This window comes from Rhinolophus ferrumequinum, chromosome 26 (assembly GCF_004115265.2).
Source record: "Rhinolophus ferrumequinum isolate MPI-CBG mRhiFer1 chromosome 26, mRhiFer1_v1.p, whole genome shotgun sequence".
Lineage (NCBI taxonomy): Eukaryota > Metazoa > Chordata > Mammalia > Chiroptera > Rhinolophidae > Rhinolophus > Rhinolophus ferrumequinum.
Window position 1 is genome coordinate 25,314,847 of NC_046309.1, and position 14,405 is coordinate 25,329,251.

General features: G+C 43.3%; 1 protein-coding gene across 4 annotated transcripts in view; it reads left to right on the forward strand.

Moving 5' to 3' along the window:
* CTTNBP2 (cortactin binding protein 2) overlaps window positions 1-14,405 on the forward strand; it is a 135,456-nt gene that overhangs the window by 90,871 nt on the left and 30,180 nt on the right. For all 4 annotated transcript variants that reach the window (XM_033099118.1, XM_033099116.1, XM_033099117.1 and 1 more), the window contains exons 11-14: window positions 1,821-1,916; window positions 3,117-3,196; window positions 12,927-13,013; window positions 13,094-13,193. In XM_033099118.1, coding sequence (XP_032955009.1) covers window positions 1,821-1,916; window positions 3,117-3,196; window positions 12,927-13,013; window positions 13,094-13,193 — 363 coding nt within the window. The remainder of the gene's footprint in view (window positions 1-1,820; window positions 1,917-3,116; window positions 3,197-12,926; window positions 13,014-13,093; window positions 13,194-14,405) is intronic.

The window sequence follows — 14,405 nt, forward strand, 5'->3', positions numbered from 1 at the left end:
GCACACAGTCTGAATACAGCTCCAAATTTGTTCTTGGGCTGTTCCAGGGACACTGTAGGGCATTAACAACTGTACCACCAAGGACAGAATCCTAATGAAGTCTTGAGTTGGAAGAAGCAGTTTAATGAAGATATATTCAAAGCTTTTATAGGATGAATCATGGTGGTAACTGCTTATTTCTGTTTGATAGTTTCCATGAGACAGATTCTGTAGATCTTATAGAGATAAGATGTACTTTCTGGTGAGCATAGTAAGTACTCTGTAAATGGCACTTGTGCCTGGTTAGTTTCTTTCCTCTTAAACCAGGAAAACTAACACCTACGGGAACCTGCTGCTGCTGTGCCAGACTGCTGGGCGCATTATGTGCGGCACTGCAGCGAGTCCCTACAACAGGCTCGCTTTACAGAAACTAAACAATTTACAAGATGAGCTGCCTGAAGCCACAGAGTGAATGAGCACAGCAGTTAGGACCCCAAACCATGTCTGTCTGGTAGGAAAGCCTGTACACTTTCAACAGCCTCTTGTTGCAAAAGCATGGTCCAGATTGCGGGAAGCGCCGGTTTTACCATGTTATTAATGTATCAGCTTATTATGGCAGATAGAGGTTAATTCTGTTCACTCATATATGCTAATTCACTTTCAAAATATCGGTTAGCACTGGATTTCAAAACAAATTATTCACAACTTCACTTTACGGATCTTTGGAGTGATCATTAAAATTACCATACTTATTACTGAAGAATTGTTATATAATTAAATAATTTCCTAAGAAAACAAGTCATAAACGATTCTCAGGATCACATTTTGCCCATACTTTGGAGTGTTATTCAAGGTGTGGTTCAGTCCAGCCATGTTTTGAAGGACACGGCCCTCGCCACTCGCCCTCATCCAGCTACTCTGGAAACACCGAAAGGCACATGGGTATTCACCACCGTCGGACAGATTTACCTCCGTAAGCGACAGGTGCTAGGGCTCGATGGTTCCAGTGTTCATGCTTGTCACTGAGGGTGGGGCACCCTCCTGACATTTCAAATCTAAAATCATTGAGTTTTGTGGTTACAGGGCTTACTTTAGTGCCTGGATGTAGCTACTTGATAATTGATAACTGCATTTTACTGTTTTTAATGTATGTATATAAGTGATTTTACTGTGTTGATAAACTAAGCTAGATTAAAAGGACCCAGGCCAACAGATAACAGAGAGTTGCAAGTGGGGTGTGCCTGTGTGTTGGGGGCATGCTGGAATAGGTATTTGGGAATTGATCTGTGGAAGGGAAGACATGAAAACAAGTTCTTATTAGCAGTCCCTCCCTAGAGAAGGCACCTATGAAGTAGAACCCTTTCTGAGCAAGAGCAAGCAGAGGGCCCGACCATGAGAGGGCTCGCCTTATCCTCACCACCTGACGTTATCTGTGTGTTTTTTTCTGGAATGTAAGTCTTTACTAGGAATGGAGGCAGGAACCAAGTCATAAAGAACCTGTTATCTCAGGTTCTTGGCCTTTCTGGAGCAGGCACTGGAAGAGCCACGGAAGGTCATGATCAGCTGTACTCTTGAAACCTTAGAAATCTTTAGTTGTGTTTTCACTCTCCATATTTCTCTCAGTCCCTCCTCAGGATGGCTTTGCAGAAGCCCCTAGTTTGAAGGTCTTCCTCTTGACCTTCAACAAAAGTAGTGAGTTAATGGTATACGCCCCTTCAGAAATTCTGGACGTGCGTTCGGACTCCTTAGGGTTCTCACAGAGGAGATAGTACATTGACTCTTCTAAGAAAAATTACTTTTGTTCTTCTCTTGACATTTCTTGTTTCATTTTTGTGAACTAGGAAATGTGCCGTGGTCAGTGGGTCAGAGCTTCGCCCAGTCCCCGTGGGACTTTCTGAGGAAGAACAAAGCAGAGCAGGTCGCTGTGCTTTTGTCAGGTAAAGACACTTCCAACTGAGGGCATGTGAATGGAGTGCTTGCTTCATGGCTGTTTTCCAGGACCCGCGCTTAAATTGGCGTGTTTTATCCTGCGTCCTCCTGCCACGCACATAGGACTCCCCCTGCTAAGTAATTAGATGTTAGCTAGAACCTTTGGTTGAGGAGAGGAAAAACCAAAAGGCGTATTTCTAGTACCTGTGGCGATGTCTGGCTGAGTCCTACGATTTTGATTGCATCTCTCTTAGGAACAAACCAGAGCCCAAACTGACATGCTGATGGGGGAGTGACAGAAACGGTGTGAAAAGAAGTGTCTTTGTCACTGTCAAGTACAGTATGTGATTAGCATTGTTATAATGGTACAAGCTGATGCTCAGTGAGTGCCTACTGTGTGCTAGTCCCTGCTGTTTACAGCGCAAGTATAAATTCATTTAATCCTTAGAACAGCCAATGAGGTATGCATTTCTGTTTGTACTTATTTTATATACAGGAAAATTAAGGCTCAGAGAGCTCGGTTTTTTCTGTTTTGTTTTGTTTTTTTGTCTAAGGCCATATTGTTACGTGATACAGGAATTCTCAGTTTCTCAGCCCTTAACTCTAAAAGGCCACACATTTCATCATGTATTTCCCATACTCAGGAATGGAGTCTTTAAAAAAAAAAGTGTGAGACCATCCTAGAAAATTCCTGTAGCCTCAGTGTATTGAGAGAACAGAAGAATTTGGAAGGAGGGTCAGCGGACAGAGCTGGGGAATGAATGGTCCTAAAGGGAAAACCCAGAGCTGTGCGTTAATGCTGGCCAAGGCGGGAACTTTCTGAGGATTGGAACCATCTCTGATAACGTTTTCTTATAAACAGTGTAATACTGAATCCAGTGATCAGAGCAGATACCAGCTACAGTGTCAGAGCCGGGATCTGGCGGCCTGGCGATGATTGACAGGAAGTGGGTGGGCTTCCCGGGGAGGATGGAGCCCCTGGGCAGCTCTTAGGCGGCCAGGAGCTGTGGCTGTTTACCAGCCAGTACAAAGTATCACAATATTTTCACAATGATAAAGGCACCCTGGTGCTTCTTGACCAAATGTCAGCTCTGCCTAGTAAGTCAGCAAACACGTTGTATCTTCAATGATAGGTACTGTTGCTTTTTTGATTCTTTATGTTTAACAAGGAAAAGCCAATTTTCCTTCTGTGTTTTTCTTTCTTACAGGTCCTCAAGAAGGCTGCCTCAGCAGTGTGACCTACGCATCTCTGATCCCTCTGCAGGTGCTGCAGAACTACCTCCGGCTGGTAGGTGGACACTGCCCAGTGGAGTCGTACACCCTGTCCCTGACACTGGAATGTTGGGTGGTCCGTTGCTATGTTTAGAAGACTGTGAGCCCCTGCCAACCCTGTGCCCCGACCGACCGTTACCTTCCCCAACAGCCCCCTCCGTGGAAGGCTGCTGGGCACTTTGTTCTGGATTTCTGTCACTTGTCCAAGGGTCCATTGCCTGGAGCTGGAGCCCACCTGGGACTTATAAGTGTTAGTTTGGGCAGGAGGGGGTTGTCTTCCCCCAATAAGGACTTGACCTCAAATAACTGATCAATTGGGGGGAAAATAGCAATAACTAACAAGATGCCTTCCTGTAAACTCTCATTATTTAAAAAGTAGTAAATATGTTAGCATTGGTTAGCATTAGTATTAATTTGGCCACTTTGACAGAAACCAAAAAATTATAGCTTAAACAGTATAGAAGTTATTTTTCTCAAAGAGAGAAGCCCCGGCAGGGGAGAAATCCGGGGGGGCGAAGGGGCCGGGTGACCCCCGCACCTTCTCTCCGTGCTCACTGTCCCTGGGGTGCTGCTTGTGTGGTCCTGGGCCATCCCAGCTTCTGGCCTGAGGGAAGAGAACCTGGAGGGCAGGCCTCTTCCTTCTGGGGCGTGGCACACGTCATTCCTGCCCACATCCCGTTGTCCACATAAGAAGTGTCCAGCCCTGTAGAGAATTGTAATGAGTATTTGAGCCAAACTGACAATTGCCAGAAAGCAAAATCTCAAGGGATTAAGAAAGGCTCCTGAGAATGGCCGTTTTGCAGCTTCTTTTATAATTAAAACCAAAGGAGGAGTTGTAAGGTGGGTTACAGGAAGTCCGTTGGAGGTACATTAAGCGGGGGGAGAAAGCAAAGTGGGGATATGTCTGGAACTGGATAAAAAGTAAACTGAAGAGACATACACTTCTTTTCCATTGGTGGGTACAGGCTAGTGAACAATTACCATCTGCAGCACATAGAGGTGGTGTTTGGGGAACAAGACAACATTGAGGGAGGGGCTGTGTCTCCTGCTCTGGTGCGGTGGGTTGTGCCCCGGGGAGCCCGAGGGATTCCTCTGACATTCCAAGGGTATGTTATCTTAGATGCAAAAAGACAGTAGATAGGTTTACCTGAGATAAAGATGGACCTTTGTCAAGAAAACTGCAGGCTCAAGATATGACTACCTGCTACGACCTGCCTTTAGTTAGAAATATTTATGTCAGACCATCCTATGTGGTCACTTTTGGTCTGAGTTTGAAGAGCTCACCATGTGGGCCTCCCCTGAGCTCATCAGGTACAGCGTGTGGCCCCCTTTTGTGTCTCCTCCATGGACTGGAATTTAGACACATATCCACGCATGGCTGGCAGGTGTGGTCTTTTGCCAGGGAAGCCTGCTAATACTAGGCAGTTCTGTTACTAAATGGAAGAAGTAGGGTATGTGATTATGAAGAGAAAGTGGCAAATTCTTCATACGAAATGGGTGAATGTAATGCTGTGTGTTTTTCCGGTAGTTATTGCTTGGCAGGCAATAAGCATAGTGTTTATACGTATCTCATTTATTTATTCCTCAGAACTTCCCTACGAGGTAGATAATCCCACCCACTTTATAGAGAAGGAAACTGAAGCAGAGAGAGGTACAAATAGCCACAAGTCCACATACGAGTGAGTGATGAAGCCAGGCTTGTGCTTCCCTGATTCGCACTGTGTCTGTGTGAGATTGACCTGACACTAATATTGATGGTGTAAACATTAAAGAAACAATCATTTTGCTTCCTGCCTTAAGTTGGAAAACATTTTTTAAAAAAATAGATAGGTTTAGCTATGACCCTTTACAAAAGTTGTTTTCATTAACTATGAATCGATGTCTTTGTTCCAGATGAAAGGAAGTATTGAAAACCATTCCACTGATCTTCCAGCTAGGCTCAAAGTTGGAGCTGACCTGTGTCAGCTCCAGACTGCAGCTACAGTAGCACAGAAACATTCAGAGGCTTTACAGTTGAGGAGAGATGGTGTTTTCTAAATTTGATACTTTCACTTTTTTCCTTTCTATTTGCTCTTCTTTCTTGAATGCACCAAAGTAAGCCTGCGGGTTTTATACAGATAGGAAGGAGATCTGCCTCATTCCTGTGCTTAAATGAAGGTTGAAGTTGTGTGAGCAGCTGGTATTCAGGGAGGTGAGCCTCAGGCTGTCAGTGGAGTCACTTCCTAAAACCATTTCCTCCCTCCTGCACCCCATACCCCCAGTCCCTGTCCCTTCGCAGCTTCTCCATAGTGATCAAGGTTCTGGCTCAGAGCTTTCTTTCCATTAACCTGTTTAGATGACAAAGTGAATAAAGGCAGTGCAGCTGAAATACAGCTGCGTCAGCCTTGACTGAGTCGTCTGTCAAGTGAAATGTCTACTAGTCACATTAGAGAGAGAATATTCCAAGTGCCTCCTAATGCATAAGACATACTTTCACTATCAGTGACCAACAAACCAGAAACTAAGTGAACACTGTTGTTAGCTCTAGTCTCAGTTTAATGAGTGTACGCAAAGGGCTTTTTACATCCAACAGTTAACTCTTGGATGAAGATAGAATATCATTCATTTCAGCAATCACTTCAAAATGTAAAGTGACTGAGGCAACAATATATTTAATGGCTGTCAGCGTTTTTTCTTCCATACAAGACTATGGACCCCTTAAGGAGATACGCCAGGTAGGAGGCATTTTTGTATCTTGTTTAGTTATTCAATTCAGTTGTTTGACAACTAGTTATTGAGAGCCTCCTCTATGCAGGCAGTTTTAGGAATGTAGGCGTTAGCTCTGTATAAATAAGATGTATTCCCTAAAAGCATGGAATTTACATCCTAGTGGGGAAGACAGACGAAAACCAAATGAATAAATACATATAATGTGAGACCAGCACTAATTGCAAGTATAAAGAAAACTAGAGCCGAGAAGGAGATAAGGAGCCAGTGGAGGGGACGGCAGGAAGAGCTTTTGGATAGAGTTGGTAGGAAAGACCTTTCTGTGGTGACGCATAAACAGAAGACGAGAGGGAGCGAAGCCAGGAGCCCTAAGGATGGTGGTTAACATGTGGGACAGATCATCGAGACTGGCAGTGAGGTCACAGAGAGGCCCTGATGGTGCAGGATCACGATAAGGACCTTGAAGTTTATTCCAGGTGTGGCAGGAAGCCCCTGGTGGGCTTTGAGGCAGCGTGACAGATCCACGCAGGGCCACAATAACTACAGGCATGCCAGTGTGTCTGAGGTGTTGAAAATCTATACAACAGACATGCCAGCCTGGTAATATCTGACTTCTGTTGAGTATTTATTACATGCCAAGCTCTGCGCTGAGTGTACAGATTGTCTCATTTAATCACCCTGTGAGTTAGGTACTCCCTGTTTACAGGTGAGTAAACCATGACTCAAAGTCATTTGTCCAGGGTCCTCAGCAAGTAAGCTGTGGAAGCTAAGGAATGGAACCTAGACGGCCTGCCATTCTCCTGCATGTAGTCGTAGTCCATACAAGTTACTGACCTAGGTGAAGGAAGAATTACAGTAACCAGTTTTTACTGTGTATGTAAATGTGTTACAGAAAAATGCATGTATGAAAGCCTTATGCAGAAAACCACATGGAGTGAAGACTTTAAATCAGGCTTTTTTAAAAATGATGTTATTTTTAAATACTTTCATTGAAGAGTTAGAATCATACAAGTAAATTTTAAATCTCCATCCTTGAGTTAATAAGGAAATGTTTAACTTATTTGAGTTTTCAATCACTAATAACTTATTGTAATAGTTGAACTTAAACTCAAACTTTCCTCTTAGCTAATTATCAAATTTTTGTTAGCTTATTCATAACTTTTTATTTTACTATTTCGGTGACTATGAGTGACTATTATATTAGAAAAATACATGAATAGATTGCCCTAATCTGAGCTCTATTTTAAAATGTGAGACTCCGAATCTCCCAGGACATAATTTCTGAGATTCTTTCACCTGTGATCTGTCCACTGCAGTACACACCACGCCAATCATCAGGAATCCCACTAGGAGAGGCTACTTATTCTTCATACATTCCCAAAATAACTCTGCTATGCTCCCATAAAAACGTCATAAATGATGGTTATGTACCTAAGTCGGCCCAACAAAACTCCACCAACTCCTTGAGCAGAGAGCTAGCTAGTCCAGCCTGGTCTTTTCTGGGCGTGGCAGAGCGAGGCTGGGTGAGGTCCCAGTGGAAGGAGGAGGCCAGTTCCCTGGTATGAGGAGGAAGTAGCTCCAACAGCAGTGATCCTTTGGCTCCTGTGGCTGTAGTGGAAGAAGATTCTGGCCCGTAGGGCACGTGTTAGCCCAGAGGAGGTCTGGGGCAGGAAGAGGCTGGGTGATGAGAGAAGGTTACGTCCAAGAGTTATATAGTTTCATATTTTTAAATAGCTATAATACCCAAGTATTATAAATGTGGGCCTATCTTTATTTGAAGTTAGTATCCAAGTCTGATCATGGCTTTTACAGTTTCAGTAAGATGGTTTTTAAAAACAGAATACGTGTGTGTGTCTCTCTGTGAACTGTAATTTCTTTTGAATTTTATTGTTCTCTTACACCTATTCACAGAGACTTCAGCTAATGGCTAACACCTTTTCTAACATGGAGGGCTCCGGTTTTGTATCTCTGGATGCTGGAAGTGCCAATATTGTTTGGGGGATTTTTGTGTGAATAAATTGGCAGTAACTGTTATCTATGGCTCTAAAGTCATGCAGGAAGTAGTTACTTAAAACTGAGTGTCAGAAGAGGTCAGAATGAAAGTCCTAGCTGCAAAGCGCAGCACCTAAGCTACAGCCATCTCGATTTTATTGCCTTGGTAAAGACCTTTTGTGTTTCATTCTTTTTTTGAGTTCAGCATCTCAGCACAACCTGACCTAAAACTGCCTCAGGAAAGTGGAAGGTTTCCTCAGAGTGAAACTCCAAAGAAAAGGCCGAGTTTATTGCTTTAAAATAATGCCACAAGTCTGAAAGCTCCCTGCAGATGCACAGTAGCACAGTGGAGACCAGGCTTTATCCGGATCTCCATTCTGCACAAAAACATCGTGAAGGGGGAAAAAAGGGGATAGATAGGCCTTTGTTGAGGTCATTGTTCCCATCTAGTCCTGAAGCCGTTTGCCTCACAAGCACTGATTGACATGTGATAAGAGCTTCCTGAATAGCTCTGAAGACACAAGAATGAAAGGGATTGGTCGCAATTGTGATAGTAAGGCCAGTGCCCCTTTACTAATAGGCAAAAATGTCACACTGGAAGTATGCACTAGGGGATACTTTGGACATCTGCAATTCACCTTTTGGAAGTTAAGTTTGATTTTCTTTTTCAAAGAATAGATCTCCTTCCAACACAAAATACTTACCTCCGGCCCCCAAGATCTGCCAGCCTGCCCGACTGGGTCCGCTTGCCCATGGTCTGCCTATCTATCTGTCTGTCTTTAGAGCCCTCTGCTGGACACATGGGACATGCATATTTATTATACCTCAGCCCTGGCTACTTGGAGAAATGTAAGGTGGTAATGCTAGAATAAGTGCACATGTTTCCTTGGCATAGCGTTGCATGTTTGCACCAGTCTCAGAGCAACAGGCTCCCAGTAATCATTTTTTGTGCGTTTTTTGTTTGTTCCTTTTTTTTTTGGTTCAGATCATTAATGGTAACCAACACGACTACATTGTTTGGCGAGATAGAACAAAACACCGTTAACGAAATATTGATAATAGCTGAAATGAGGAGAAATCTCCCAATGGAATGTATGAATGATCTGTGCATTGGTTTTTCTCTTTATTTACTTATTTAGTTCACTTACTTATATTTTACCTGATTCCAGAAGGGACATTAGACTATGTGAACACAAAATGCTTACTGCTAGTGAATGGCCTTTTCAATGAAATTTTAAATTGAATGTTTCCTGCCTGTATTTTGTAAGAACCTACAGTCTGAGAACAAATGTGTTGAAATTGAAGGCAGCTTATCTATGAAGCTGGATTTCTCGCTGTAATATGATTTCAAAATCAGTCTTAACAAAGCATAGGTATTTTGGCAGGGTATCTGTAATGAATCGAGCACTCTTATTTTCAGAAGCGAAACAAGATTAAATAGCAATGCTACTTGAAAAACCTCAGGGGTAGAATATTCAGTAAGTCTTGAAAATCTGTATTCTGTTTCATTGGTGTGAAACAATCCATTCCTTGTAAGGGAATTTCTACCCCGTAAGTCATGGCAGTTTGGGATTAATTCAGAGAGCTCATGACTCCTGGTGTAAAATTGCACCTGGCTAGCAGTACCTAACACACAATTTCCCACTGATGTACTTTTGAAAAGTGACAAAACTTCACAATGACAGAGAAAAATAGAACTGAGGTCTCCCTTTGGCAAGAATCTAGAAAATGTTCCCACTGCCTTTAGGGGCAAGAGAGTGTTTGGCCCACTTATTTGAGGCCTGTCGGAAATTAGGCAGGAAAATACTTTATTACCCTTCTATCATCATCTTATGAATATTTTTAAAAAGCAAGATTTATAGCAGTTAGACAATTGGGCCTCTGTCCTTTACTACGTAGTCTCTGCTTTTCACTGCGCTATGGTATTCTTCTCCACCTCCTGTCAACACAGGTCCTGCCACACCCTTTCAGAGATGAAAGCCCCTGGGGATGCCTGGCAGGAAGTTGGTGGCTTCGCTGGGACTGCCACATCTGGGCAGTGTGCTATATGTGAGCGCTGGTACAGGAGGGTGCGGGAGCGTCTGTCCCTGGGCTGCAGGCTATCTCGTGGACTTGACCAGGCTGCAGGCTGTCTCATGCACTTGACTGGGCTGCAAGCTATCTCGTGCACTTGTCTGCCTCGGGGGACAGCAGGTCAGCCCACTGCAGCCAGTGCTGGACCCTGGAGTTTAACTACAAGCTACGGACACCAGCCCAGCTCCCATCCAATAACCTAAGGCAGGGATTCAGCCAAACAATTAGTGGACAGCGAGTGAAACCAGTGATGAGCCACACATCCTGCTTTCCTGCAGAATTCTTCCTGTGGTTTCCCAAGTATGTGAACACTAACAAGTTAACATAGACCTAGAAAGAATACTGCAGAGCAGAACAGTCATCATTCTGCAAATATTCAGAAGAAGAACACACCTTAAAAATTGCTAGAGAAACCAGGGGAAAAGTGTGAAAACTTATATTTATTCTCTAGAGAATGCAAAGAGATAGCCTGAAAGCAGGGCAAGAACGCCATGGTAGAGGCCAGATCAGAATTAGAAGGAAAAGTGTTGGAAAGGAGATGGATGAGGTAAGGAACTATAGGAACAACTGGAAGGGCAATGGCATCATTAAAAGTGCTTGACAATAAAGAGCAGAAGTGAGGTAGTGAATATTCTGTTCAGTGTTGTAAAAGACGAAGCTCAGCTCTCCCAGTGTAGACGAGGACAGAGTCATGATAGCGGCAAGGGCCAGACAGATCGATGTCCTCCCAGAGCACAGAAGGGGAACTTAAGCATGACAGGTGTTCCTTAGAAATAAGAGAACTTGAAGGCGAGAAATTACCAGAAACACAATAAAAGAAAAATGTCTTAAGCCAAAAAGGTTTGACTGTGCATATGGAAGGATTTACCATGTTCCATTGAAGACTGGGAGAGAGAGGCCACAACTGGACAAATCTGGACATTTTTTTCATTACAGGTACTATTTGTATATCCCCAGGCTTCTCCATCTCATAAGTACAAATTAGAACAGATTATTCTTCAATAATCATTCTTTAATAATAATTTAGCTCCGCCATCTTGTGGCTCCACAGCCTCACTGCCTAGAAGCAGAACCTCAGCTGAACTTTCTAGGATATTCTCTCTCTTGTGCCTGTGGGGACGTCCCAGTCCCAGTGTCGGTCCTTCCTGGCTCCCCTGTCATCGCTTGGCTCACAGACCCCCAATAAAAACAACCCAGACCAGCCGTTGCTGATTTCTTCCTGTGGCTTGAGGATGCTGACCCTGCTGGGAAGCTATAGCCACTGTCGTGTTTCCGCCAGCACGCTGGTGTCCCTGTCGCTGCCCTGGCCACAGTATGAGTCCAACGACTTCCTTTTTTGGAAACCTTAGCAATACTGGAATAGAATTTGAAATCAGAGAAAATCACTGTGGCTACCAGATATGTTGTCTTTCAGAGCCTGAAACCCAGTCCCAAGTTCATCATCAAGGGGCCGCTCTTTAGCTCATGGTCTGACACCTGGTGGTTAAGCCTGGTTTTCTTCCACCCCCAGGAGTTCCTCTAAGTATGTCTTGGTCTCTGTGGAGGCCAAAGCTCAAGTCTTAAAGGCCCCAAGTAAGGAAAGAGTTAACTCTCCTTTCTATGCCAAGGGTTTGCCCTCAAACCTTCCTTTCATCTCCCCAAATCTGTGTCTTCCTGGGTGAATCAGGTGCGCATTTACTGTCCTCACTGAAGTCCACCCCAGCCACCCTCAGAGATGTGGACTTCTGTGATCTCAAAGGGACAACCTTGTCAGAGCGCAATGGGCAACCACAGCACAAAGATACACATACACGTGTATCCTCACACTGTCCCTTCCACAGCATAAAGGGAGAGCAAACCCTGTCGTGTTTACCAGTTCTCTAAGTCTGGGTGGCTCAGTCTTCATACATGAGCTATATCCACTGTACCGGTTAGGCTGGCACTTCACCTTCCCAGAGCCTTTTCTGCAAGATCTTCCCAAGAAGAAAGTTTCTGCCAGGCATGTGGACTGGGAGTGGGAGCTCAGCCCGGGGACGATGGAGCTGGGAGAATGACTTCCCCTCCTCATCTTGTTCCAAACACTACTGTCTTTGCCCTTGTCGAAGGTCATGGGCTTTCCATCCCAGTGCATCTCTACATGTTCTCAGAAGAAGTGCCCTTATACATGAGGATTAAGATTTTTCTTTTAATGCTATAGGTATCCAGGCAGGAGATTTTCTTTTATACAAAATAAAAGTGATGAGTCTCTACCTAGGCTTCTTTGAAACACTGAATTCCAGAATGGAATAATATAGACAGTTGATCAAAGAATTTTATCCTCATCAAGATATCTTTTATGGAAAAAGTCAACACAAAGATATTATCTGATATACAACAGCTATAAAAATATTACACTTGGATGTCCTTAAAAAGCGCACACACACACACACACACACACACATACAACTTTGCAAAGAAAAAAGCTAGAAGGAAACATTTACAGTGGCTGCTTTAATGACTTCTATTCTGCTTCTTCATGTTTCTTTGTATTATCTAAAACTCTCCTGATGAAATTCATTGCTGTTTTAATCACTGAAAAGTAAAATAAGTATTGGGAAATCTCAAACTGAAGAGCATCTACAAGGGATGATAAAAAAATAGAACATCCAGAAGGGACTAAATATGCTTGGAATTATGCTCCCAGCTAACCTATTGAACCTCAACTGTAGAAAATAGGGAGGAGAAGGAGTGTGCTTTTTTATAAAATGCCATCTCTTGCTGGAAATATATAAATACTATGTAAAATACTATATTAGTGTATAAATACAACATTTGCCAGTCTTTCACATTAAAATGAAAGACTTGACATGCACAATGAAAAAAGCTAATCCGTAAAGTGTTTTTAATCTTTTGAAAGGCCGAGGACAGTCAGAAAGGGAATTTTACCCTTGTGTACCACTGTGTTTTTCTCTTCTGTACTTAGCATTTTCACCTAAGATCTCTTGGTTTGTTACTAGGTTGAGCAATATCATAACGTCATCTTCCATGGCCCAGAAGGAAGCTTGCAAAACTACATAGCACATCAGCTTGCACTCTGTATGAAGGTATTGATTACTTGAGTATGCTCTCTGTCTTTGGTAACTTGAATGTGTGTGGAACTAACCAGTCTGTTCCCTTATCACAGCACAGACAGATTGCTGCAGGATTCTCCTGTGAAATAGTGAGAGCCCAAGTGGATGCGAGTTTCTCCAAGGAACAGCTCGCGGACCTATTCATCAGTAGTGGTAAGACCATTTCAGCAAACTGAATCATGATAACCGGAACACGTGCTCTTCAATGGTGCCATTAAAAGGAAATAAACTTTGTGGCTTGGGAATAAATTCAAGTCAGCTTTTCGATTTTTTTAACAGCTATGGGATGAAAATTTCGGGCACTCAGGTGAACACTTGCAGAAAATTATTTTCATTTATATATCATTGCACCTGTTGTACATCCTGCATTTTCTTTCTTTTTTCCATCTTTAGTTTATAACTCATTATCTGTTGTGAGCTTACTGTATAATTGGCACCAAAGGTTTACCTAAGGGGGAGGTGGTGGGAGCCAGTCACCTTGATGGGACTGAGTATTGCATCACTGGTGCTGTTAGGTTGGTGCAAAAGTGATTGCAATTTTTGCAGTTATTTTCAACCTTTTAAATCCCAATTACTTTGGCACCAACCAAATATTTAGAACTGCACAGTGTCAGTGCAAAGCATATGGGTTATGGTAAATTTTATGATTATTCATAAATTCTCTACAACCAAGCAGCCCTCACTACTGAGGGCTTTCTCCACCTCACCCTCAGTGTTCCATTGACTGGCACTTTGCAAATAGGTGTCATTATCTCCATTTCAAAGGCACAGAGGAGCTCAACTTGTCACAACTACATAGTGGCAGAACCAGGATTAAATGGTTTAATGTAACATTTTCATGAATTTTCTATCTTAAGCTTCACGGCTTAAGATCCCAAGCTTTATGGAGTTAGCAAAACTCTGCCTAGCAACTGTGACACAAACTGAAATGGACCAGACTTTAGTCTCCAAAGGCCTGGAGACAGAGAGCCCTGGGGAGGAGGTGACAGAGGGAGGCAGTTGCGAGATCCAGGAAGGACGATTTGAAAAGCAAATTCACATCTCCCTTGTAGGGGCTACTTCTTGTCTAGAGCCATGGTTCAGTGGGACATCTTGTGGCCGGGCCAGCTGTTGGCCAGACTTAGGAAGAAGGAAATACCAGTAGGTCCTAAATCAAGAAATACAATTGAGAAGCAGGTTTGGGGAGGGACTGAGGATTCCCGAACCTAGAAGCACGTTTTGGGGACAGAAAAATCCCACGAGAATCTGAACGTTGCTGTTGTCCCCAGGCCAGCCATTGGCCAGATAGTAGTGAAAGTTCCAGAAAGCTGTTTTCCTGGAAGATGTCACTAATAATAGCTCACATTTATTAAGCTCTTACTCTGG